General features: G+C 47.0%; 1 protein-coding gene across 40 annotated transcripts in view; it reads right to left on the minus strand.

Annotated features, from left to right (window-relative positions):
- OBSCN (obscurin, cytoskeletal calmodulin and titin-interacting RhoGEF) overlaps positions 1-26,987 on the minus strand; it is a 316,457-nt gene that overhangs the window by 97,424 nt on the left and 192,046 nt on the right. For all 40 annotated transcript variants that reach the window (XM_075922913.1, XM_075922903.1, XM_075922914.1 and 37 more), the window contains 15 exons: positions 24,091-25,461; positions 22,777-23,055; positions 21,889-21,967; positions 20,766-20,890; positions 18,824-19,021; positions 17,577-17,609; positions 17,382-17,480; positions 16,264-16,482; positions 14,334-14,400; positions 12,770-12,799; positions 9,758-9,795; positions 8,681-8,818; positions 6,892-7,031; positions 5,574-5,774; positions 1,463-1,545 (listed from right to left, as the gene is read on the minus strand). In XM_075922913.1, the coding sequence (XP_075779028.1) occupies positions 1,463-1,545; positions 5,574-5,774; positions 6,892-7,031; positions 8,681-8,818; positions 9,758-9,795; positions 12,770-12,799; positions 14,334-14,400; positions 16,264-16,482; positions 17,382-17,480; positions 17,577-17,609; positions 18,824-19,021; positions 20,766-20,890; positions 21,889-21,967; positions 22,777-23,055; positions 24,091-25,461 (3,100 nt within the window). The remainder of the gene's footprint in view (positions 1-1,462; positions 1,546-5,573; positions 5,775-6,891; positions 7,032-8,680; positions 8,819-9,757; positions 9,796-12,769; positions 12,800-14,333; positions 14,401-16,263; positions 16,483-17,381; positions 17,481-17,576; positions 17,610-18,823; positions 19,022-20,765; positions 20,891-21,888; positions 21,968-22,776; positions 23,056-24,090; positions 25,462-26,987) is intronic.

Consider the following 26,987-nt stretch of genomic DNA (forward strand, 5'->3'; position numbering starts at 1 on the left):
TTGAGCAGGAGCTCTTGTGCAAGAGGGCAATGTGGACACTCAGCAGGGATTTCCTGTGCAAGAAACCCCTATGGCCAGGGGCAGCCCTAGACTAGCTGCCAGCCACTGGCACCCTAGGCAAACCATGCAATCGGTGCTTCCCCCCCAACACGAAGGGCAGATATAGACTAAGGTTTTTGGTTCTGTGGCTGGGGAGAGGGGGGCTGGGGATGGAGATCTGTGGCTGGGGACAGGGGAGTGGGGAGAGGGAACCAGGTGCTAGTGGGGGGAGAGAATCCCCTGCACCCGCCTCCTCCCAGGATTCCCCCCCCAGAGGGAAGCTGGCATGTGCCTCTCCAGGGGTAACCCCGCCTCCCGCGGTGCAGGGAAAGCCGGTGCCTGCCTCCCCCGGGGCTGACCCCACTTCCGCGGCGTGGGGAAACCCCCACGCACCTCCTCTCCCAGGGCCGACCCCCCCCACCATGGCAGGGGAAGCCGGCGCGTGCCTTCTCTGGGGTTGACCACCCCCGCGGTGCGGGAACCCCCCCATGCACCGCCTCTCCCAGGACTTACCCCCCTCCTGCGCCACAGGGAAGCCGTGCTCCAGGTGAGGCACCGGAAGGGGAAGGGGAAATGGAAGGGGCAGGGTTTGGAATTTGGTGCCCCATGTAACTTGGCACCCTAGGTGGCTGCCTAGCTTGCCTATAGGCACGGGCTGCCCCTGCCTATGGCTAAAATGGCCATCAGAGTTTTCTTGTGCAAGAGAGTGTTCACACTGCCATGGATGCTCTTGGGCAAAAGCATACCTCGCACATGGCACTGTGGACGTTTTCTTGTGCAAGACTTCTTACACAAGAACCCTTGCACAAGACGTTCTTGTGTAAGAAGCGAACAGTGTAGATATAGCCTAGTTGTGTGGGTTACAGATTCACCAAGAATGAGGAGCTGCAGCACACTTCCCACACGGGGTAGTGGCTGCTGTGCCGGGGCCATGAGGTAAATATTTCACATAGTGCTGGCTGGCCATTTTAGACTACGCTACAGCCTTCTCTACATAGTGTATTAGGTGCAGAGCAACCCCAGGGCAGAACTCATTATACCGGAAGGGATGGCAGAGCCTTGGGACTTCTGGGAAATCAAACAGCCGAACCAGGCAACTACTCAGCCAAAAAGGAACAAGCAGGCTGGGCAAAAAAATACATCCTCCCCAGCTGGTTTAGATCACATGGTGTTTTCCCAAACCTAAACCAGTAGAGACTTAGAATGCAAATCTTTAAAACCTCTTGTAGGTTGGAAGTCTGCAGAGCATGGGAGGGCTCTGGGGGAGGGATTTAGCAGCAAAGAAATTGGGCTTTCCTCAGAGAGTCCCGAAGGCACAGCCAGAATGTGTGAATCCTTCAGGAGAGGCCTTGGACCCAAGAATCGCTGTCAGTTCACATGGGATGCTCCTGAAAGCGGTCAGTTCAAATCCAAAAGTGCTCACCTCAGCTTCTTTTTATACTCATCTTCCGAAACAGATTCTCCGGGGAACTCGGGAGCTTCAGATGCACCCCACTCCGGCGACAACTAACAGACAAAAAACACCAATTCTCTAAGGAACAGGGCAGAAATGTCTGCATCGTGGGATTGGTGCGGGTTGGCTGGGTAATTTCAGGCATGGGGCTAACACATGGAGTTTGTGTCTGTCCCTAAGCAAGGCCAGCACCCTCAAAAGCCACTTTTATAAAGGTTAATGATCTGCTAACCTGACAGAGCCGTACATCACTGGCAGACAGCATCACCTGCAGGGTTTCAAATGGTGCTGCTTGGCGCAGGACTTCCATTGGAAGTCTCTTTGGCTCTGGGAGGGAGGAGGAAGGGTGAAGGATGGGGAAAGTAAGGGAGAGGGAACAGCGGGATGGAGAGCAAGAACCGTGTTTTATAGAACAATGAATTCCCTGTCCATGACTGAGGGTATGTCTACACTACCCCGCTAGTTCGAACTAGCGGGGGTAATGTAGTCATCCGCACTTGCAAATGAAGCCCGGGATTTGAATTTCCCGGGCTTCATTTGCATAAGCCAAGCGCCGCCATTTTTAAGTCCCGGCTCGTTCGAACCCCGTGCTGCGCGGCTACACGCGGCACGGACTAGGTAGTTCGGACTAGGCTTCCTAGTCCGAACTACCGTTACTCCTCATTCCATACATTCCATAAGGAGTAACAGTAGTTCGGACTAGGAAGCCTAGTCCGAACTACATAGTCCGTGCCGCGTGTAGCCGCGCAGCACGGGGTTCGAACGAGCTGGGATTTAAAAATGGCGGCGCCCGGCTTATGCAAATGAAGACCGGGAAATTCAAATCCCGTGCTTCATTTGCAAGTGCGGTATGCCTACATTACCCTCCTAGCTCGAACTAGGAGGGTAGTGTAGACATACCCTGAGAGTCTGGGTTCATCTTGTCCACACATTAGGAGTAGGGATGTTAAAATGCATGTATTCAGGTAAATGCGCACCACTACCCTCTGCCTATATTCGGGTAAACGCATCACCGCTACCCTCTGCCTGTATTCGGGTAAATGCGTCACCGCTCCCCTCTGCCTATATTCGGGTAAACGCGTCACCGCTACCCTCTGCCTGTATTCAGGTAAACACGTCACCGCTACCCTCTGCCTGTATTCGGGTAAACGCGTCACCACTCCCCTTTGCGTGTATTCGGGTAAATGCGTCACCACTCCCCTTTGCGTGTATTCGGGTAAACGCGTCACCGCTACCCTCTGCCTGTATTCAGGTAAATATGTCGCCGCTCCCCTTTGCGCGTATTCAGGTAAACGCGTCACCGCTCCCCTCTGCCTGTATTCAGGTAAACGCGTCACTGCTCCCCTCTGCGTGTATTCGGGTAAACGCGTCACCGCTCCCCCCGCCTGTATTCGGGTAAATGCGTCACCGCTCCCCCCTGCGTGTATTCGGGTAAATGCATCACCGCTCCCCTTTGCGTGTATTCAGGTAAACGCGTCACCGCTCCCCTCTGCCTGTATTCAGGTAAACGCATCACTGCTCCCCTCTGCGTGTATTCGGGTAAATGCATCACCGCTCCCCTTTGCGTGTATTCAGGTAAACGCGTCACCGCTCCCCTCTGCCTGTATTCAGGTAAACGCATCACTGCTCCCCTCTGCGTGTATTCGGGTAAACGCGTCACCGCTCCCCCCGCCTGTATTCGGGTAAACGCGTCACCGCTCCCCTTTGCGTGTATTCGGGTAAATGTGTCACCGCTCCCCTTTGCGTGTATTCGGGTAAATGTGGGGGGGAGAGGGGTTGTGTGTAACTGTGAAGGTTAGTCGATGAGCCCAGCCTCATCAGTTAATTGCTTACACCAGGGGTCTCCAAACTACGGCCCGGGGGCCGGATGCGGCCCGCGAGGCCCTCTCATCCGGCCCGTGGAGACCTTTTTGGATTCAAAGGCAGAAGAAGTGAGATTGTTTCAAAACCCATTTGAAGCAGATGTGGCCAGTTGCCCAGATGAACTGCAGCTGGAAGTCATTGAGTTGCAAGCAAATGACCTCCTTAGGGACAAGTTCAAAATAGGACTGGTGGGTTTTTACCAGTTTTTGCCCAAGGAAGACTTTCCTAATGTCAAAACTTTTGCATCAAGGTACCTTTCAATCTTTGGAACAACATACCTGTGTGAACAAACATTTTCAAGAATGAAATACGTGAAGAACAATTTGAGAACAAACTTGTCCGATGATAATCTCAGGTCACTGTTGATGTTAGGGACAACAAATCTAAAGCCAGAAATGTCTGCTATTTTGGCATCCAGGAAACAATTTCACCATTCACACTAATACAGGTGTTCATGTGTAGTGTATGAATGTGTTATTAAATAATAACTGAATAAAATAATATTAAATAAATAATTAAAAACAACATCCATGTTTTGATTGTTTTTTATTTGGACCTCAAGTGTGTAGTCGGCCCCCGAACTGCTGTTTGATAGTTAATGCGGCCCTCGGGCTGAAAAGTTTGGAGACCCCTGGCTTACACTATCACAGCTCTGCTCGGTAGCTGGACTTATCAAGAATAGCAGTCTGGTATGCAGAGCTGAGGGAGATACCTCAGGAGCTTACGTGACTGGGGTGTGCACTTTTGTTGCTAAAGGTCCCGGGTTTAGTTCCCACAGAAAACTGAACAGATCCTGTTCTCTTGGAAACTCTGCTCTGTCACACTTCCCTGAATGGTGCTTTAAGACAACAGGGATAATGGGAGCAGAAACTCTGGTGTTGGGGACCAATATAAGAAATCTTTCTTCATATGAGACCTGTTCCAAACCCCTCATCATTTTGTGTTGCCCTTTTCTGAACCTTTTCCAATGCCAATATAACTTTTTTGAGATGAGGCAATCATATCAGTACACAGTATTCAAGATGTGGGCGTGCCATGGTTTTATATAGAGGCAAAAAGGTATTTTCTGTCTTATTCTCTATCCCTTTTTTAATGACTCCTAACACTCTATTTGCTTTTTTGACTGCCGCTACACACTGAGTGGATGTTTTCAGAGAACTATCCACAATGACTCCAAGATCTCTCTCTTGAGTAGTAGTAGCCAAATTAGTCCCCATCATATTGTATGTATAGAGTTAGGAAAAAAAAAAGGGATCTGGGTGGGCAGACATTTGGGATGCAAATTTTAGCTCAAATGTCAAAAGTTTGCTAAAGGTATAAGCCATTGAAAACAATGATATCATATCCACCCTTAGTCTTCTCTTTTCTAAACTGAAAAGTACAAGTCTTTTTAATCTCTCTTTATATGGAGCACATTCCAAACTCCCAATCATTTTTGTTGCCCTTTTCTGAACCTTTTCCAATGGTAATATATCTTTTTTTGAGATGAGGCGACCACATCTGTACACAGAATTCAAGCTGTGGTCATACTATGGATTTATATAGAGGCCAAGTCACAATCCTGCATATCTCAAACCCCTTCTGGGGTACATGCCTAACAGGGGCCCATCCCGGTGCCCTTTGCTGGTGTCTCTACATCTGTCTCTCTGGTTCCCCTCAGTCTCTTCCCCACTTGGAGAGAGTGACATCTGCTGAAGGGAACTTCCTTAGCCTGCCTCACAGTCTGCTCACCTTGAGCTCAGCCCCACACTGACTGCTGGTGAGCTTTGCAGCTCCTTTTGTAGGCTTCCCTGGCCTCTCATTGGCCAGTTCCTCTAGAGCCTCTCTAGCCTCCTGGAGGACTTATCTATGGCTCTTTCTGGGCTCAGGGCTTTGTCCGCCCTGCCACACACACACATACATGACTGGATTTTAACAAATAATTCTGTTAATGGTACGCAAGCCAGAATAGATTCCACTTCGCTCCCTCTTAGCTGCATTGTTTCCAGGACTAAGAACAGTAAAAATCACACACACAGTTGCCACTGAAGTCAGAGGACAGGACTCTAGCTAGGCACTGGGAGCTGAGCTGAGTCTGAGGTGGCCATTTTTACATACTCCTTTTCAGATTAGAATTGTCCCTCATGGAAACCCAGAGCTAGCAAAAGCAAGCAGGGAACAGTTCTAAGGTGCAACGGAAACAGTTTGTATAAAAAATACCATAAGGAAGATGGATCACCTTTAACTTCTTGTCCAAATATGCAGGAGACACCCACCCCTGCCGGGATGGGCTGGATTTAGTGGGCTTGGTCCTGACTAGCCACTTTAGAGGATGAGCTGAGTCAAGGACTTCCACATACTGCCCTGCTTTCAGAGTGATGATTTCCCTGTCAGCTCCAATGGGCATATAGTCAGCCGTGACCATGTAGATGTCAAAAATCTACAAGCGTGAAAGGAGAGGTGCATTAAAACCAGGTTATGATAATAACAAGAGCAGATAAATGCGTTACCAGTTTTGAATATTTTGTCTCCGCCATCTCTGAATCACAGACGAAAAGAGAATTGTTATCTCCATTTTACAGATGGAAGTAACAATTGAAATTCATAGAACACTAGAACTTGAAGGGACCTCAAGAGGTCATCAAGTTCAGTCCCCTGCCCTCCCAGCAGGACCAAGCACCATCTAGATCATCCTTGATAGATGTCTGTCCAACCTGCTCTTAAATATCTCCAGTGATGGAGATTCCCCATCCTCCTTAGGCAATTTATTACAGTGTTTTACCACCCCGACAGGAATTTTTTCCTCATATCCAACCTAAACCTCCCTTGCTTCAATTTAAGCCCATTGCTACTTGTCCTATCATCAGAGGCCAAGGAGAACAATTTTTCTCCCTCTCCTTGTAATACCCTTTTAGGTACTTGAAATCTGCTATCACATCCCCTCTCAGTCCTCTCTTTTCCAAAGTAAACAAACCCAGTTCTTTCCATCTTCCCTCATAGCTCATGTTCTCTAGACCTTTAATAATTTTTGTTGCTCTTCTCTGGACCCTCTCCAATTTCTCTACATCTTTCCTGAAATGTGGTGCCCAGAACTGGCAACAATACTCCAGTTGAGGCCTAAAAGCAAAAGCTGTGTTTTTCCAAAAATGTCCACTCTCTTAGATGTCCTACCTTGAGATACCCAGGCCCTGATTTTCTGAAGTGCTAAATTCCTGCTGCTCCCATTCACTTCAGTTGGAGCCAAGAGTGCTCCGCACTTTAGAAAGTTAAGCCCTGAGTGTCTCAGAGTTCAACAACCAACACTGGAGGCTCCAAAATTAGTGGACTCTATTGAAAATGTTGACCTGAGCAACCTGTTGGAGACCATGCAATGAGTGTGAACACGTGGATTTACACTCTTACTCCTGTATTTAATTTTTACTGGACCATACACCTGAAACCACGGAAGCCATTTTAAGATAGAAACCCTTAAAATGCACTAGACTTGCTTATTCAGAAGGATTCATCCTTTCTCCTGGTAAACACCTGTGTGGGGTTCATTGCAGCATGCACTATACCTCTCCTCGTGAATCTCCATCCTCCGATTCAGAGGAAGACTCCTGAGCAATTGATGAAGGCCTAGATCTGCCATGGCGTGGAGACGGCGAGGGCGTCTTAGATTCATCATCGCTGTCTGCTCCTGGCACTCGAAGTGTGGCTGAAATGAAGAGCAGTGGAGCAACAGGGACAGAGGTGAGAAACGGCTCTCGTGAAAATCAAACAGGGCTCCAATCCTTAATCTTCACATGATCAAATATCCCCAGGACAGACCTTGCACATCATTCAGTATACGAGCCCTGGTTAATCATTGTGACATCATACTATGCTTTTTGGGCAAGTGAAGTCCCTTAGTTTATGTAATTTACTTCAATAGGACAGCAGAAGGGTAACAGCAGGATGTGAGCTCAATCCTTCACTGTCAGTACAAACACTATTGGAAGAGCAACAGGACTATGAAAGATTCAAGTTTCCATATGGACCTAATTCTCATTTACATGAAGGCCACTTTACATCTCTCTAGTCATATACAGGGGGGATGAAAGTGCAGGTAAGTATAACCTACTGCCATTCTGAGACGTGTGTATGCTCCCAGCTTTAGTGCCGATGAGAATTAGCCGTAAATAGCTTTGGTAATAATACATGTGAGATAGTACACCCATAGGATTTAGTGTTCACAGTGCTAATTCATTTATCCTCCTAATGCTCTGGTGAAGTAGATATGCAAATATTATTAACCCCATTTTACAGGTAAAGAAACTGAGTCAGAGAGGATAACTGATATGCCCAAAGCTATATAGCAATTTATGGCAGAGCAGAAATTAGCACTCAGAAGTCCTTGTCCCTCAAACTCATGCTTAATCCACTAGATGATGCAGCTACTTCAGTAATTTAAAACATTGGAAACATGTGAAAATATATTTAATTTGTGTTTTCACTAAAACAAAATTGAAAGTTTGTGCGTATATGGAAAAGTTCCTTGTTAAGTCTAGATACTAACTTTCCAGGAAAGAAGTTCCAGAAATAGCATTAAGAAAAGTCAAAGGATTTAAATCTCGCTAATTATCAGAGGGGTAGCCGTGTTAGTCTGAATCTGCAAAAGTGGCGAGGAGTCCTGTGGCACCTTAGGGTGTGTCTAGACTACACGGTTTTGTTGACAAAAGTGGACTTTTGTCGACAAAACTATACCTGCGTCCACACTGCCTTTGAGTTATGTCGACATAACATCGACAAAACTTAGCAGTTTTGTCGACGTATGTAAACCTCATTCTACGAGGAATAATGCCTTTTATCGACAGAGTTCTGTCGATAGAAGGCATTATTGCATCTACACTGTCCTTTGCGTCCACACTGTTATGTCGACAAAGCGGCTTGATTTGTTGACAGAACTGGATGTAGTCTAGACGCTCTTTGTCGACAGAAGCTTTGTCGACTATCTGTCGACAAAACTCCTGTCGACAAAACCCTGTAGTCTAGACACATCCTTATAGACTAACTGAAGTGTAGGAGCATAAGCTTTCGTGGGCAAAGACCCACTTCATCAGATGCATGCATCTGACGAAGTGGGTCTTTGCCCACGAAAGCTTATGCTCCTACACTTCAGTTAGTCTATAAGGTACCACAGGACTCCTCGCCGCTTATATCTCGCTAATGAATCTCTTATTTGTATTATTTGCATTATTATTAATAACAATAATTTATATTATTATGTGCAAAATAATTATTTCATAGATCTCATTGAGACTTAAAATGCAACCCAAACCTGAAGATTGGCTATTCTACTTGGTGTGACACTTGCCAAGTGCTTACCCTGACTTATTTTTGCAGACACCATTTCTGTGATGTGGGAAGTAAGTTTCTGGAGGAATTCTTCTGTTCCAACCTCAGATAATGAAATGGCACTTCTAGACACACCTTCTTTATCTGCTTCACCTTCCACGCGCTCTCCTAGAAAAGGGAGAACATGCTGTCAAGTCTGTAGTCCTCCGAAAGTCCACTCCAATGAACCAAACACGGCCGAGTTATCCTTCTGAAACAGAAGTCATTGATGCGGTGTGTCCAGACTAGAGCAATTTGGAGTTCACACAGGAAGGGGTCACTTTTACAATGAACATAGACTCTCCATAACTTGGATCGATAGAGCACTTGCACTGATTGAGGGAGGAGTCCGCTCATTAAGCAAGGATGATAAACATAAATATTGAACAGCTGCTTTATTGCCTGTGAACCATCCAACCTATGCCACAAATTATATAAGGTCCTGAAGAAAAAAATTGTGATCATGTCCAGCTGATAATGCAGAAGAGGACAGTGCTAATGTTACACAGAGCAAGCGCTTAGATTCCAGGGTGATTGGTATAGTGTAAAAACCTTAACTCTGCTCCCTTGGGAGAATGCACGTAGCCTATGCATTCCTACAGTATCTGGGTTCCCTCATGCTGAAATCCACCCCTAGCACACACCGTCAGCATGAGGCCTATTAACCACTTAAGTCCCATTCAGCCTCCATTGTGAAAAGTTATGTAGGATTCAAGAGCTGGACACACCTAGTGCTGGTCTTCTGCACAGAGATAAATTGTACCCTCAATCTGCAAAACTTGGGTATTTTTTGAGTCTGCAGTCAGACTGGCCACAGATCATAGCCTGATAGACTTCCAATCATGCAGCTGTTCCAAAAATGGGGACAAAAATACATTGTAATGGGAAAATACTTGCATTTCCCAAAACAATCCATGCCTGGCCAGAGAACAGGTCTGAAAAATTTCATCCTGATAGGTCAGAATTAAAAAAAAATAAAAAATCAAGAACTGAAAACAGAGGTTAATGGAAACACACAGACAACCTTAATGACAGATGTGAGTCTCCAGATAAAGCCACTTCTCCTACCTTTCCTCGGCTCAGGAGGGTGGATAGAGATGCCAATGCTGAAAAAGAGAAAGGGGGGGGGGAGTAAGAAAGGACAAGGGCAATAATGGTCCTAGGGCATGGTCTTTGGGATTAGCACCCAGGTATGAACGTTAGAACTGATAGCAAACTCTGAACATGGGAACCACAAAAGGGCCACTGAAGCCAATGGGGAGGGGTCCGTATTAAGGATGTTAAATTGCAGTTAATTGACTAGTTGAGTAGTCGATGAAATTTCCATCGACTAGTCGATAGGCACTTCCGCATTCCTCTTTTGAAATGGACAAGAGCCCTTGCTGGGGAGGAATGCGGAACACCGCCTGCCGCCCGGGGCCAGCGGGAAGTCCTGCTGACTCCAGGCTGCACATGGGTGCCTGCTTTGAAATGTTCAAGAGTCCCCAGTGGAGGCTCTTGTGCATTTCAAAGTCATGGAGCCCAGGGTCAGCAGGGGACTCCCCAGCTGATCCTGGATTCTGGGGAAATGCCACGTGGAGCTGGGATCAGCTGGGGAGTCCTCAGCTGGCCCCGGGCTCTATGGCGCTGCCCCTTTGAAATGCTGAAGTGGTGTTCAAAGGGGAAGCGCCGCGCAGCCGATCCCTTACTCAGCTGTGCAGTGGCTGCCCCTTTGAAATGCCACCTCAGTGTTTCAAAGGGGCAGTGCCGTGGAGCCCAGGGTCAGCTGGGGACTCCCCAGCTGATCCCAGGCTCCACGTGGCATTTCCCCAGAATCTGGGATCAGCTGGGAATTCCCCAGCTGGGAACTCCCCAGCTGACCCCAGGCTTTGCGGTGCTGCCCCTTTGAAATGCCGCCTTCGGGTTTCAAAGTGGCAGCGGCACATAGCTGAATTACCCTTTGAAGTACCTTTTCTTCCCCCCACTTTGCTGCCTCTCTCTGATAGAGGCAGCAAGGGGGAAGGGGGGAAATCAACTAGTTGACTGACTATCCAATAAGCATTTGCTTATCGGATAATCGACTAGTCCTTAACATCCTTAGTATGTATTGTTATTCCTCTTGCATGAGATGTTTAACCCACAGAACCATGGGGTTAGAATGGACCACAAGGGTCACCTAGTCTCTTGTGCCAAAGTGCAAGATTTGTTGTGTCTAAACCACCCAAGACACATGGCTTATTTTAACAGGGAGTTTTAGAGCCGGGGTTCTCAAAATTCTTTGCTCCAGCACCCCCTCCTGACAACAAAAATTACTACACAACCTCAGGACACAAGAGCCTGAGCTCGCCTGAGCCCCACAAGCCAGGGTTGGGGAGCCAAAGCCAAAAACCAAGACCCTGTATCCTGAGCCCCACAACCCTGTGCTGAAGCTCTCAGACTTGGGTGCTAACCCTGGGCCCCCATAAATTACCATAAAACACCAGCCCTGGTGACCTGCCCCTCAGTCGACCCACAGTCCGAGAACGGCCGTTTTAGAGATTACGTTGCCTGGGGATAGGTACCAGAACAGGGAATTGTGCATTTCCAGGACACGAGTTGGAATGGAGCCCAGGTGGCTAGTGACTGGAAGCTGTTACCATGGGAACACGGAACTCGTGTCAACAGCGTTCTAGACTCCGTTCCAGCTCTCAGTGAATTCATGTCCCCATCACCAGCTAGTACTCTTGTTTGCAGCTCTCATAGAGAAGCCTAGGACTGAAGGATATGCAGACTATCCATAGAGGAGGTCCCTGCAGGTCAGGACAGAGGTACATTGGTGGGCTATTTGGGGAAAAAATCCACAGCACTCGACCGGGTCGAGCACTTCATGGAAAGATACAGTGCAAGGTTTTCCTACCGCACCACTCCGTCAATGCACCATTGTCCTGATATGTAATACCCCTGCTTTCCAGCGTCAGTCCTTTCTGTGACAGAGATTTCCATGTGTGTCAAATCATGGCCAGTTGGATGAGGGGGAAATCCTGGGTTCTTTTTAAGATTCATTACACATCTTGATAGAAGTGCTCCGCATTTTCCAAAGGAAGCCCTGGTGGATCCTTCTTAGTCTAGGTGAAGCAAAACTAGCAAATAAATGCAGCTACAGAGCATTGCAAGGACCTGTTTGTGACAAGCGGTTTGGAACAGGTACCATACGAGGAGAGGTTAAAGCGACTGGGACTTTTCAGTTTAGAAAAGAGGAGACTGAGGGGGGATATGATAGAGGTCTATAAAATCATGAGTGGTGTGGAGAGGGCCGATAAAGAAAAGTTATTTATTAGTTCCCTAAATAGAAGAACTAGAGGACACCAAATGAAATTAATGGGGAGCAGGTTTAAAACTAATAAAAGAAAGTTCTTCTTCACACAGTGTGTAGTCAACCTGTGGAACTCCTTGCCAGAGGAGGCTGTGAAGGCTAGGACTATAATAGAGTTTAAAGAGAAGCGAGATGATTTCATGGAGGTTAGGTCCATAAAAGGCTATTAGCCAGGGGATAAAATGGTGTCCTTGGCCTCTGTTTGTCAGAGGCTGGAGAGGGATGGCAGGAGACAAATTGCTTGATCATTGTCTTTGGTCCACCCTCTCTGGGGCACCTGGTGCTGGCCACTGTCAGCAGACAGGATACTGGGCTAGATGGACTTTTGGTCTGACCCAGTACGGCCATTCTTCTGTTCTTATGTAAGCAAGAGATTTTAACATTGCTCCTTCAACTGAATGAGCTTTAAGTGGAGAGCCACCAAGTTTTATTGCCAATGTACCACACAGCATAATCCCAGCCCCAAACTTCTGGAAATGTAATGACTTGTTACCAGTGTTGATTTTTTCAAACTGTTTCCTCCTATCTAACATGTAAGATCAAGAGGGCAGAGTTGGAGAATTACGTCTCAGTTAAATTTATAAACAAGCAGGTTAGTGGTCATCCCCATCTCAGCCATTTTTTCCTAAAAGGGTCACTATATTTGATTTTACACATGTGAAATTCATAATTTGAGTATGTCAATGCTGACTGCTTTGGAGGTGAATTGAGGGATATTGCACAAAGCAAGAGGTTTCATACAACTTTACCCATGTCCTTTTCTGTCCTTGTCTTCATACCTGCCAATCAAGAAGAAATTTGTTACTACTAATATGCTCACTTACTATTGATTTTTGCCGGAGGATCTCAAAGCATCTTATACACCTTCAGAAATTGCCACCTACCTCTAAGGCACTAAAGTTAAATATTAGCCCCATTTTACACATGGCAAAGTTGAGGCACAGAGACAATATTATCAGACTTTAGTACCCTAAATTAGGTGCCCAAGTCTATAATTAGGCTTCCAATATTTCAGAGGTGCTACGCAATGACAACTACCATAGACTCTGAAAATCAGAACATTTTCATTTGGATGCCTATTTTAGTTTGACCTCTGAGAATTTGACCTCTGACAGTTTTTCAAGCCTAGGCAGAAATTTGATGTCAGGACTAGGAACAGAATCTAGATCTCCTGACTCTACTCCAGTGCACAAACTAACTCCTCATTGGGTCATCTCATGAAAACCACCTTTGTGCTTTATGCAGGTCCATTGCAACTCTTCCCACAGATACTGAGACTTTGCCAGTATGTTTTGTCTCAGGTGCGCTCTCTTGTGAGAAAGCGATGCTCTTGGTGTATTTAAACAGGACTAATTCTATACCTGCTCCACATGAGAAACTCCCATTAACAATAAGTCTTGGAAGCAGGTTCAGGCAGGGGCTCTGTATGAACTGGCCAGGTTATAAACTAATTGAAGAATTAAAAACAAGCCCCTTTTCTGAACTTTATGTACCACTCAATATTCAGATGTGAAATGGAACTAAAGTCACATTATTCATAAGAAAATGATTTAAAAGTTAAGATAAAAGAGAGACACCGGGTGTCAGTTCAGAACCTGGGCCTTGATTCTGCACTGTCTTGCTTCTTGTAAAACCACGTCTATCGCAGTGAATGAGTGCACAGTGAGTGCAAAGCACCATCAGACCAGAACTCATCACTGATTTACACCAGTGGAGCCATTTTACACCAAACTTGCCAAGGTGTGATCTCACACAGTTCCACTAGTGTATGCGGCAGTGACGAATTAGGGCCAATGGGGGGGAAGGTAAATCCCACCTGCAGCAAAAGCAGAGTGAAATTAACTGGTAGGAGCTTTGGTGGTGTTATAGGCCTGGTGGATACAGAGGGGAGCTGGAAGGTCTGCCTAATAGGAACAGGAGGGAAAGGAAATCCTTGCGGAGTGGAGCCGTAGAATAATTTCCTGTAGTGAAAAGCTAGGGCATTAGCTCAGCGCATCATTTTGCCCCTGGAAATAGTGAGCTTTAAATTATCTTGTGCGTTTTTGAGCTTTCTGAAGCTAGGATTGCAGACATCAAGCCAGGGAAGGCAGCTTATAAACTCTTGTAATCAAATCGAAGATGGCCTCTAGTTAAGGTTTCAGGCTGGGCCTTCCCCGTTCCACACGCTTCCAGATCTTTTCCGCACTAGGTCAGTCCCCCACGCGATATGCAATGTGTGACGCAGGCACAATACATTCTGTAAGTCTAGCTCCATGAAATCCAGAGGGCTCATGTACACATCCTGACAGGTCGGTCCATGCTGCCATTGCTTACCCGAGAGTGGCCATTAGCGCGTCTGTCACCATCATGCGCTCGCGTGTCAGAACTTCCGCCTCTTTCACTGCAAGGTCAGAGTTCATAGTCAGAGGCACAAGTTGTTTTGCACCAGGAGGCAGATATCTTACCCTGCCCTCGCCTTGCAGGGACGGTGGAGTTGGGCATTACAGCTCTTATGTATATCATAGAATCATTGAATCACAGAATCATAGAATACTAGGACTGGAAGGGACCTCGAGAGGTCATCGAGTCCAGCCCCCTGCCCTCATGGCAGGACCAAATACTGTCTAGACCATGCCTGATAGACATTGATCTAACCTACTCTTAAATATCTCCACAGATGGAGAGTCCACAACCTCCCTGGGCAATTTATCCCAGTGTTTAACCACCCTGACAGTTAGGAACTTTTTTCTAATGTCCAACCTAAACCTCCCTTGCTGCAGTTTAAGCCCTTTGCTTCTTGTTCTATCCTGAGGCCAAGATGAACAAGTTTTCTCCCTCCTCCTTATGACACCCTTTTAGATACCTGAAAACTGCTATCATGTCCTCCCTCAATCTTCTCTTTTCTAAACTCAACAAACCCAATTCCTTCAGCCTTCCCTCATAGGTCATATTCTCTAGACCTTTCATCATTCTTGTTGTTCAATGCGGTTGCTGGAGCAGAGCTCTGCCAGATGCCTCCCTGTCCTGCCTATCCCCCCCTCGCCCAATGCCATGCCCCTTCCCTCCCCTTACACCAAGGAGTGGGATAGGGAAGCCGACAAAAGAGGTTGTGGAGAATTTCTCTGCGCAGGAGGAATTCTCCACTGGCCAAGCTCAGACGCTTTAAGTCAGAGAGATGATGAAAAGTAGCCCTAGAGTGAAGAATCCAAGGTTTCTAAAAAGCTGATGTTTGGAGCCTGTTTTCCTCCTCTTTTCCCCCCTTTATTATTCTTTAGTTGCTTATGCAACATCTTGCCATGCTTTTAATCTGACACGTGGCCCAAAGCCCGACACCATAGATCAGGGGTGGGCAATAATTTTGGAAAGGGGGACACGTCACAAATTTTTGAAGTGGCTCCAGGCCACCCCAGAAGGGGCGAGGCCTTGAGTGGAAGGGGCAGGGCCAGGACACTTCTGTGCTCCCCTACCCACAGATCCTGATTGGTCTAGGAATAGGGGGAGCAAATGACATCTTTAACCCCCCCCACCCTCAGCACCTAGAGAGGACCACCAACAGTTCTGAACAGTTGGTGGTTCCCTCTAGGTACCGCGTGCCTCTGATGGTGGGAGGAGACTTCGCACACTCCTCCCACCCCTAGGCCAATCAGGGCCTGGGGGCGGAGGAACCCACAAAGTTTCTTACCCCCTGCTCTGCAAGGGGCGTGTGGTACTAGGGCCGGCCCACAACATTTTGGCACCTGAGGTGGGGAGCTCAAATGATGCCCCCATGCCGCTTTTCTCCTGCCTGCCTGTTATGTCTCTTGTGCCCTCCTTCCTCCAGCACTGCACTCCACCATCTCTGTGCATCTAGAGCAGAGAGAATACATACGCACCAGCAGCAGACACAATTTTCTACACTCTGGGTCCTAGTGGTGTCCCCCCACAGTCTGGCACCTGAGGTGGCCGCCTCAGTGTGCCTCACGGTAAGGCCAGCCCTGTGCGGTGCTTAGAGTGAACCGCCAGCTGTTCAAAACAGCTGGCAGTTCACTGTAGGTGCCGTGCGTCCCTGACGGGGGGAGAGGACTTTATACACTCCCCAGTTCCCAGGTCTCAATTGTCCTGGGGGTGGAGGAGCAGCAGAGTGGCTGCGGGCCAGATCAACCCACTTGGTGGGCCGGATCCGGCCTATAGAGGCTCTCTTGGCCACCGCTGCCTTAGATGTTATTCGTATATTAGGGACACAATCATTTTCTCTCAAAGCAAAGTAATAGAGATAAAAATTTACCATCCAGAACTTCTAGGGAGGCAGTGCAGATGGATTGGCCGGCTTTGTTAGTAGCAATGCACGTGTAGGACCCTTTATGTTCCTTCCCCACATCCAGCAGGATGAGACTGTGATGCATGTTGGAACTGGCGACTTTGTAGCCAGGAGTTTCTGGTTTGATCCACAGAACATCGCCTTGAGATTCTTCCTTCAACCAGGTAACTGTGGGCGTTGGCTGCCCTAAAGAAAAAGAGCAATAACCTCTTTCAACCCAGTGGATTTCATCCTGTACGAGAAATCCTGTGCACTAAGCAGTGAGTGAACCCCACTTTCAACGTGTTTGCTCATCTTCCAACACCAGCAGTAAATCATAAATTAATACTTCCAGCCTCTTCCAGCTAAACACTGCAAAGCACTTTGCAGAAATGAAGGATTATCTCTCACATCACCCCTGTGAGAGAAGAGTGTGCTACTCTACCCTCATTTTATACATAGAAACATTGAGGCAAAGAAGAGTTACACATCTTGGTGAGGACCACCCAAAAGTTGGTTGCAAAGATGAGGAAAGAACCCAAATCTTCTGACACCTACACTAGGTAAGGTCTTCAAGGTTTACTCAGTGAGAAGTTGGGATACCCTAAGTAGCCTCACTGCCCAGGGTATGTCTAGATTACATGCCTTTGCCGACAGAGGCATGTAAAATAGGCTACATGATGTAGTCAATGAAGCCGAGATTTAAATATCCCAGGCTTCATTAAAATAAAAATGGCCGCCACGCTGTGCCGGCTCAGCTGATTGTCGGCACAGCGCAGCAGTCAAGACGCGGATCGGTCAACAAGGGAAGCCTTTGTCGACCGCTCCCTTATGCCTCGTGAAATGAGGTTTACAGGAGCAGTCGACAAAGGCTTCCCTTGTAGACCGATCTGCGTCTTGACTGCTGCGCCGGTGATCAGCTGAATCGGCACAGCGTGGCAGCCATTTTTATTTTAATGAAGTCGGGGATATTTAAATCCCAGCTTCATTGACTACGTCGGGTAGCCTATTTTTTATGCCTCTGTCGGCAGAGGCATGTAATTGAGACATACCCTTAGAGAACATTAAGTAACACAGAAAGCAAGTTGTGTTTAAGCTCCGTTTACCTTCGACCTTCACAGAGAAGGTGATGCTTGCACCTTTCCGCACTCTTTTATTGGTAAACCTTTCCAGGAACCTGGGTGGCACCAGCTGTTCTTGAGCACCTGAAAACAGTTCATGGTGAAATGAAGCAAGTGAAGCTAAGACTATTGAGAAGTTATTACCGGTTCTCTTATCACCGATCGTGCTGTCCCTCTCACCTGTTTCAGGCAGTTCTTCCTTTTCGCCAGGATCTGTAACACAGAAAGACAAATCACTCTAGCATAAAACAACATCTATACAAAGGATAAATATCTCCATTCTGTGAACTGTGCAGTCATGCAAGTGGACAAGTGGTACTAAGGACTTACACAATACACATGTGTACTATGCCCAGATTATATTTGTATTCCTCTCTTTAGTAGAATACATCCAAAAGCTGCTTCATAATATAAATGACATGTATAGTAGCCCTGCATAAGAATGACTGAAATCTGTTTTACTCTTCCATCAGCATAGCATAGATTTGAAGTCAGATCATTTTGACAAATTATACCACAAAAACATTTGGCCATAAAGTGCTACCTCCATGAGCACGGATATTTAATAATAATAAAAAACAACGCTGCAGTGGCTCTTAAACTACCTGTTTTCACAACTGAGACAAAACTCAAACCTTATGTAAAGTACGGTAGCATTCCAGCCTCATGCATGACCCATATTCCACCCTTCGTTTTTAAGCAGAATTCCCCACTGAAGGCATAAAGGACAATGGGGTTAGACTGCAGGTTCAGGCAAGATTAGAATCGGGTCAGCACAGAGGTTTACGACTTCCCAAAGGACCCAGTGGAAGCCCATGGAAAAGCCAGGAAAATAACACAGGTGGTGCGTCTAGTCTGTCAAGATTTTGCGCAAAAGTGACTGCTTTTGCGCAAAAACTTGCCAGCTGTCTACACTGGCTGCTTGAATTTGCGCAAGAGCACTGACTTTGTAATGTACAAAATCAGTGCTTCTTGCGCAAATACTTTCACGCTCCCGCTCGGGAAAAAGCCCTCTTGCGCAAGAATACTTGCACAAGAGTGCCAGTGTAGACAGGGAAGAACTGTTTTGCGCAAAAAAGCCCCAATGGCTAAAATGGCGATCGGGGATTTCTTGCACAAAATCGCGTCTAGACTGGCCACGGATGCTTTTTGCAAAAGCATCTGTGCCAATCTAGATGCGCTTTAGCGGAAATACTTTTAACAGAAAAACTTTTCCGTTACAAGTATTTCTGCAAAATCATGCCAGTCTAGATGCAGCCAGGCTATCTCTCAGTCCAGTGTTTTAAACCCAAACCCATCCTTTTACCCTTGGTTTGTGATCCATTTTATTTTCCAGAATATCTTGCTTTCTATGGGCTTTATCGGGAAAAGCAAACATTTAAAAGAGAAAGCCGCTGGCTACAGAACAAACCCCACCAATAACCTACCTTTGACAACCAAAGTGGCAGATGAATATGCAGAACCAGCAGAGTTGCTAATAAATACTGAGTATTGTCCAGCATCCTCCTTACAGACATTGAGGATTTCAAGTGCATGAAATTGCTTCTTCTCAATCTTCAGGATGCGGTCTGAGGCCTGTAGTGGCTGCCCGTCTTTGAACCAGTAAAGACGAGGCTCTGGGTATCCTACAAGGAGCAACGTGAAAAGCAGTGAGCCTATTTAGTAGTCCCTCAAACCAATCATACATCTCTGTCTAATCACAGAAAGGTCCTTTTTTACCAGTGTTCTTTGGTCCAGGTTCCACAATATCCCTTTGGAATCCAACCCACATGCAGAGAGTAGCTCGATTCTTTCATTTGTGAAATGGCATTGATCTATTAAAATTCTATTGCCTACTTTTAGGGTCTAATCCTACCCCCATCACCTAGGTATCCGGCTGCTTTCCAGAGTCAGAACATTGACCTTTGGATCTGGTTTTGTACACATACAGCGCCAAATCCTGAAATCCTTATTCAGACTGAAGTCATCCTTTGTCTGCATAGGAACTTTGAGACTAGTTCCATCCCGCAATAATCCTCATTCTTTCCAGGAGGCAGGAGGACAACAATCCAGCGCACATGCTCCAAGAAAGCACACCCAGGGACAGTGATATCTCTGTAGTTTTTTGCCCCATCTGCTCAGAAGTTTGCACTATGAGGCCAGGGATCCATACAGGTGGAATGGATGGGCCAGTGGTGGGAAGGGCAGGGACATGGAGGTGGGTTAGGTACACACCTACAGTGTAGCTCTTCTACAGAAGATGGGAAACCAAGAGGTGCCAGAGTTGGGGTAGAGTCCCCTGGGCTTTTGGGGACACTGCTAGTTCTGGAGGATAAACCATCTTTTGGCTTTTTTGGGAAGGGATAACCTTCCCCCTCCCCCCTGCCCCGCCCCCACACTTGGATGGAAAGATCAGGAAGCAACTCCATGACTTACCAAAGCTTCCTGGCCTCTACATAGCCTTATCCCAAGTAGCAAACAATTTGGCCCTTAATTCCTATTAGAAACCTAGAGCTGGAAGAGACCTCAGGAGTCATCGAGTCCAACCCCCTGCCCAAAGCAGGACCAGCCCCAACGAAATCATCCCAGCCAGGGCTTTGTCAAGCCAGGCCTTAAACACCTCTAGGGATGGAGATACCACCTCCTCCCTAGGGAACCCAGCCCAATGCTTTCCCACCCTCCTAGGGAAATAGTTTTTCCTAATATCCAAGTAAACCTCCCCCACTGCAACTTGAGACCATTGTTCCTCATTCTGCCATCTGCCACCCCTGAGAACAGCCTCTCTCCATCCTCTTTGGAAACCACCTTCAGATAGTTGAAGGCTGCTCTCAAATCCCCGCTCACTCCTCTCTTCTGCAGCCTAAATAAGCCCAAATCCCTCAGCCTCTCCACGTAGGTCATGTGCTCCAGCCCTCTAATTGTTTTGGTTGCCCTCTGCTGGACTCTCTCCAATGCTTTATTGCGTGAACAAATCGTTGCATAGAGCATCTGCTCTGAAATATTAATGATAGGGGATGGTTTATATTTGTAAACATTGGTTTTCAGAAGAAGCATGCCATACCGGACTTTTCATCCCTGGCAGTTAATACATTCAGACACTCGCTGATCTTCATGATCTAAAGCCTAAAAAAGTGAGTGACAGGAGCAGATTTCCAGAAGCGTGTGCATGCAGTTAAGCATTGTGGGCAAATGAATACCTACTTTGCACAAACTATTGCCCCATTAGGTGCTGGTCTTTTGCACAAACACACTTGTGATTGTTATCCCAAAAGTCCTGTGAGTGCACAGACTACAATCACAATTCAACGCAAATGTGTATCAAAAAATGTTGTCTACACATCTTCACAGATATCAAGAGCGGACTCTTGTAACTGTCATGGGCCTTCTTACCTTTGATCTTCAGGTGAAATTTAGCTAATGGTGCTCCAGGCGCCACATCAATATCATGAAGCTCATCTAGGATCTGAGGTAGCTGCTCCTCTTCCGTGGTGGATTCTATTCCCTCTTGCTCTCGGCTAGGTATAGATGAGAGTAAGAAAGCAACGAGGCATTGGCACAGACCAAAAGAAGTGACAAAAATCAAAACTGTCTTTCACAAGTTCAGCTGGAGATGCTGGTTCTATGGGCATGTTGACGCCATTGAAAGGTTCCAAGTGACGCTGGCTGTTCTGACAATTATATGCAGTGCATGTTATATAATAATTGCCCTCCCAAACTGCATGAAAAGACACCAAGGAGTTCCGTGGCACGTTAGAGACTAACAGATTTCTTAGGCTGCGTCTAGACTGGCATGATTTTGCACAAATACTTTTAACGGAAAAATTTTTCTGTTTAAAGTATTTGTGCAAGAGAGCATCTACACTGGCACGGATGCTTTTGCGCAAAAGCACATATTTTGCGCAAAAGCATCCATGCCAGTGTAGACGCTCTCTTGCGCAAGAAAGCTCCCATAGCCATTTTAGCCATCGGGCTTTCTTGCCCAAGAAATTAACGTTGCTGTCTACACTGACCCTCTTGCACAAGAATACTTGCACAAGAGGGCTTATCCTTGAACAGGAGCATCAGAGTATTTGCGCAAGAAGCACTGATTTTGTACAGTTCAAGGTCAGTGTTCTTGTGCAAATACTCGTGGCCACTGTAGACAGGTGGCAAGATTTTGCGCAAAAGCGCTTGCTTTTGCGCAAAATCTTGCCAGTCTAGATGCATCCTTAGAGTATAATGCTTCATGGGTAAAACCCACAAAAGTGTATACCCTAAGAGTACGTCTACACTTGCACCCTAGTTCGAACTAGGGATGCAAATGTAGGCGACTGAAATTGCTAATGAACCGGGGATTTAAATATCCTGCGCTTCATTAGCATGATCTCGCCGGTGCGTTACTCCGCTGAACAGCTGTTTCAAAAAATGAGGAGTAACGTTAGTTTGAACCAAGGGGTTTGGTTCGAACTAAAGCGTCCCGGTGCACACTTTCACTTTCAAAACAGCTTTTCAGCAGAGTAACCAAGTACCTTACCTTGAGAGATATCCTTTGGCACTGTAATAAGAAGACGTCTCTGTTGCATCTGCTGCTGTATCGTAATCAGTGCTGGTCACTGAGAAAAGAAAAAATGGACATTTTCCATGAGCCACCAACTATTGCTGTTCCTAATGTTTACACCTAGAAGTCCTTGCAGGCTCTGAAATTTCATTATTGGGAGGGGCAGCCTCTATGATCTCCCTTCTGAATACTCATTCAGACCCACCCACTTGACCTGATGCCCCCTGCAGGCTCAGGGCAGCTGGCTTGGTCTCTCTCTCAGCCCCATCAGTGCTATAGCAGAACCAGCCCGAGGGCATGTTCGTCCCCAAGAGCGAGTGTGCTGTCTCCATAATACACAGAGCCTTCTCGGAGTGAGAAGGGGCAGGGAACCTAAGCGCAGGTAACAATGTACTGGGTACATCTTCATGGGGCATTTTTCCTGTGAGACTTCTCTGCCCTTTGGGAATGAAAGGGCCCTGCTCAGCCACTAATACTCCAGTTTCATCTGATGAAGAGGGTCTTTGCCCACAAAAGCTTATGCTCCAGTCTGTTAGTCTATAAGGTGCCCCAGGACTTTTCGTTGTGTTAGTACTCCAGTGGCATTGGTGACATCTTTGCCAAAAGCTGTGTCATCCTCAAACACGGGACATGATAACGGGAGAAAAACACCCCACAAAATCATTAACCTTTCAGCTACTTCATCTACATTCGTAGTAACGAAGCCCCAATTAGCCCAGCAGATGGGAGTAAAAAAAACCGTGCACTGATATCCCCTCTCAACTGTCATTTCCCTGCCAGTGAGATTTACGTATTCAGATTGGCCAGACTAAGCATGCAAACACGGATCGTTACTGAACACCAGCCGCGCTCCCCAGCTCTTACGGTCCACTCGTAGCTCAGCCTTGCTGGAAGAAACTCCCATGTTGTTTTCAGCGAGGCAGCGGTAGACCCCCATGTCCGTAGGGACCACGGCAGTGATGATCATTTGGTGGCACCCTTCCTGGTCCTCGTTGATCATATAATGGTCGTCTTCTTCGATGACTTTCCCATCCTTGAACCAGCGCACCGTGGGCAAGGGTTTGCCAATAACAACACAGTCAAAGCTGACCGGGTAGCCATCCTGCACCTCTTGGTTTTGAAGCTCGGTTATGAATACGGGAGCTGAACATGGTACAAATGGAAGGGAGAAAAGGAAACCACCACCTCTGTTAACTGGGAAAATGCATTTTAAGACTGCTGCTGTGTGGGGTGGAAGAGGAAGGCACTCCTGGCTGTGTTGACGGACACATTTTAAAACAATAGAGAGGTATCCTTACTTTATAATATAAACTAAGGAGGTGCTTAAGTTGGGTATTTTCCAGTGAAATATTTTCTCACCGGCAAATGCCAGTTCTTGGAAATCAACACTTCGTGCAAAAGGATGAAGTGTTTTATGACTTGGCAAAGGTTTGAATTGTTTCGTTTCAACATTTTCTAAAAGAAAAGTTCCAGTTTTCTGGTTCTAAATGCCATTTTGTTTCAGAATTTCATCTCATTACAGTTAAAAAAATTGAAAACTGTCAAAATTAAAACAAAATGTTTTGAAATGATCACAACAAAAGATTTCAAAATCACTGACAGAAAATGTTTAGATTGGCCCAAAAGGATTTTTTTCCCCTCCCAATTTCCAGTTCATGAACTTTTTCAAAGATACTGGCTTTTTGAAGCAGTTCAGGACTAAGAAATATTTTGAGATCTTGACATCTTCAAGGAGCTGGAAAACCGCTTCCCACCCCTCCGCTTCCCAACTCTACTCAGTATTATTAGCTTTATAAAAAGCACTCATTTCATTGTCCTAGACATGGCAGCATCACTCCTGTAAGTGAAGGCTTGGCTCAAGTCCCTCTCTATGTACACCTGAGAATAATTTCGTACCCTAACGAGGTGCACTCAGAACTGTTTAGTGGCCAGATCTTTTCAAACCATTGCATGAATGCTATTGTGTGTTTTGTTGTTAGAGTAAAAATGTTTCCCTCAAAACTTTTTTACAAGGAAAAATTCCCTTTTTGACTAGCTGGAAATTTTTAGTATGAAGTAAAAATCTCTCTTTTCAGGTTTTGAACCCCCCCAAATTTTAAAGAAAATTATTGTGGGGAAAAATATCCCAGGGAGATATAAATAGGATTGTTACATAAGAGCCTTGCATGCTTTGCTAACCTGTATCGGACGTCAATAAAGGTGGTGGGGATCTTTTCACCAGGGGCTGAAACTGCACCAGAGCGGGTGGAGTTGCTTTCCCGATGCGCAGCTCGATCTTTTTAAGGCCTTGCTCCAGGATGTCAATCTCGACGGGGATACCCAGCGCAGCAAACATATCCCTGAACCGTCCGGCAGCTGTTTTAGCTTCAGCCAAGATTTCAAACTTGATGTAGATGTACTGCTCATCTTCGCGATACGTCTGGTGATCGACCACCTCCACGTCCCCTTCGTCCGCGCTGACAAAGAGCTCCTCCTCCACATCCGACATCTCCGTGGAGATCTTGGCCTTGAAGAGCTTGTGAAGCCTCCTCCCGGCCTTGCGGAATGCCTCGTCCAGGTCGCTGCCTGAAGAGCTCTCTGTTTCGCTGTCCGTGAGGGGTTTCGTTGGTTTATGCTCATGCAGCGCATCTGGCACCTGGGGACCAACCACCACCTTAGCAGTGTGGGAAACCTTGCCAAACTTATTAGATGCCTCACAGGTGTAGTTTCCGGTGTCTTTCGTGTCCAGGCCGGTGATAATCAAAGAGCAAGTGCCATCACTGTAGTTGTCTATGTGGTAGTGGCGCCCATCCGAAAGTTCCTCCTCATCCTTCAGCCAACGGACCTTCATATCGGTTTTGCTGAGAGCCATGCACTCAAGGTGGAGCGTGCCTCCGGGCTCACCACAAAAATCTTTGAAGGTGTCGCTAAAGAGGGGACACTCCTGCTGTTTGATCTCCTTCCTCGCTTTATACCCTTTGAAAGCAGCCTGGATTTTCACAGCGGCTTTATTCATGGAAGGATCATCTAAATCGTCTGTGGTTTCGGGTTCGGTGGGCTTGGCAGGGGGTGCAGACGGGGCCGTCTCGATGCCCGACTGCTCCCAGTGCTTCCAGAATTTACCGGTGGAGACCGTCTGAACCTTGCTACCGATGCTCACAGTCGATTTTCCAGCTTTTTTAAGGTACTTCACTAGCGAAGGCGTCCCAGCCCTAGACTCATCATCTGAGCTGGTGAAAGAGAAGTCCGCTTCCCCAGTTTTCGTCAGCTCGTCGCAGGTGGAGTATTCCTCTGAGTAGTAATGAGACTCCGCTTCTTCCTTCTTCAGCTTATGAAGTTTATCCTCCTCTTCCGGCACTTCGCTGATGGAATCCAGGGTCGGCTCCCTGCTCATTCTCCGCTTCTTGGCGATGGCCTCCCAGAGGAGGTGGAGGTCCCCCTCTTGAGCAGCTTCTGGTGGCAGGCTGGGCTGGAGCTGTCCATCCACCATCTCTTCGAGGTCAGTCACATCACGTATTTCCTGGGCTGTCTCTTTGGGCAGAGACACTGTGAGAACGATTGGGGATTCAGCTGGTAAGATGTTAAGATCGAGTAGGTGAATAGGGCAGGAGAAATCACATGAAAGTTATTCCAAATCCAGGCAGTAAAATACCACTGAAATTAAACTCACCACTGCGTTTTAGCTAGAAAGCACAAGTCACGTATAGCAGCAACAGTGCATGGCCAGCTCTTGAACAAATTCCTTCCCCCTCCCATATGTTTACAATGTGTCTCTGGCTACGTCACACTGGCATGATTTTCCGGAAATGCTTTTAACGGAAAAGTTTTCCATTAAAAGCATTTTCAGAAAAGCGCGTCTAGATTGGCAGGACACTTTTCCGGATAAGCACTTTTTCCAGAAAAGCGTCCATGGCCAATCTAGACGCGCTTTTCCGCAAAAAAGCCCCGATCGTCATTTTCGTGATCGGGGCTTTTTTGCGGAAAACACTACTGTGCTGTCTACACTGGACCTTTTCCGGAACAGTTTTCTGGAAAAAGACTTTTGCCCGAACCGGAGCAGCATATTTTTTCCGGAAAAGCACTGATGATTTCACATGAGATCGTCAGTGCTTTTCCGGAAATTCAAGCGGCCAGTGTAGACAGCTGGCAAGTTTTTCCGGAAAAGTGGCTGATTTTCCGGAATAACTTGCCAGTGTAGACACAGCCTCTGTGTCTTATACTCAGACTAGCTTTTTGCTGAACATACTCCATGGAAACAATGCCCCACAGGGCCTGCAATGAAAGCTATAGCAAGGAATAAGAACACCAGAACGGCCATACTGGGTCAGACCAAAGGTCCATCTAGCCCAGTATCCTGTCCTCCGAGAGTGGCCAAGCCAGGTGTTTCAGAGAGAACAGGGCAATTTTTGAGTGATCCTCCCTTGTCATCCAGTCCCAGCTTCTGGCAAAGGGACAATTGCTGTGTGGGCAAGTGATTCAATGGGTCCCACGGCTCCAGCCACACCGTTGCTGCCACTGCACCAGAGGTGGTAGCTGGAGTCCTGGGCAGCTCTGAGGGCTGGTGGAGGGTGTGAACTGCATTCTGGGCAGAGCGGAGGGCTGGCTGCCCTTAGCCCTGCCCCTGCCAGAAGCACAGAACTGCCCCCCACCTTGCCCAGGGTACCATGGAGGTTGTCAGCGCTTCTATGTGTTTTCCAAATGCTCATGCTTGCGTCGAGAACCCTCTTGTATCCACTGGATTGCACGGTATGGAAAAGGCCAGAGACTTGCTTTCCTTCTTAAAGCTAAATCTTCCCACGAGGTCTCCAGCAAACATCTGGTGACCCTTTCTGTGCTTGTGGGAGTCAATGAAACATGTGGGCATTACACTTTAAAGCCTTAATGGTTTAAATTAGAGTGTAGTCAACTGCCTTGAGAACTAGAATCAGAATCAAAGGGCTGGAAGAAACCTCAGGAGTCATCGAGTCCAGCCCCCTACCCAAAGCAGGATCAATCCCAACTCAGTCATCCCAGCCAGGGCTTTGTCCAGCCGGGACTTAACACCTCTAGGGATGGAGATTCCAACTCCTCCCTGGGGAACCCATTCCAGTGCCTCT

The sequence above is a fragment of the Pelodiscus sinensis genome, chromosome 2, assembly GCF_049634645.1.
Source record: "Pelodiscus sinensis isolate JC-2024 chromosome 2, ASM4963464v1, whole genome shotgun sequence".
NCBI classification, from domain to species: Eukaryota; Metazoa; Chordata; order Testudines; family Trionychidae; genus Pelodiscus; species Pelodiscus sinensis.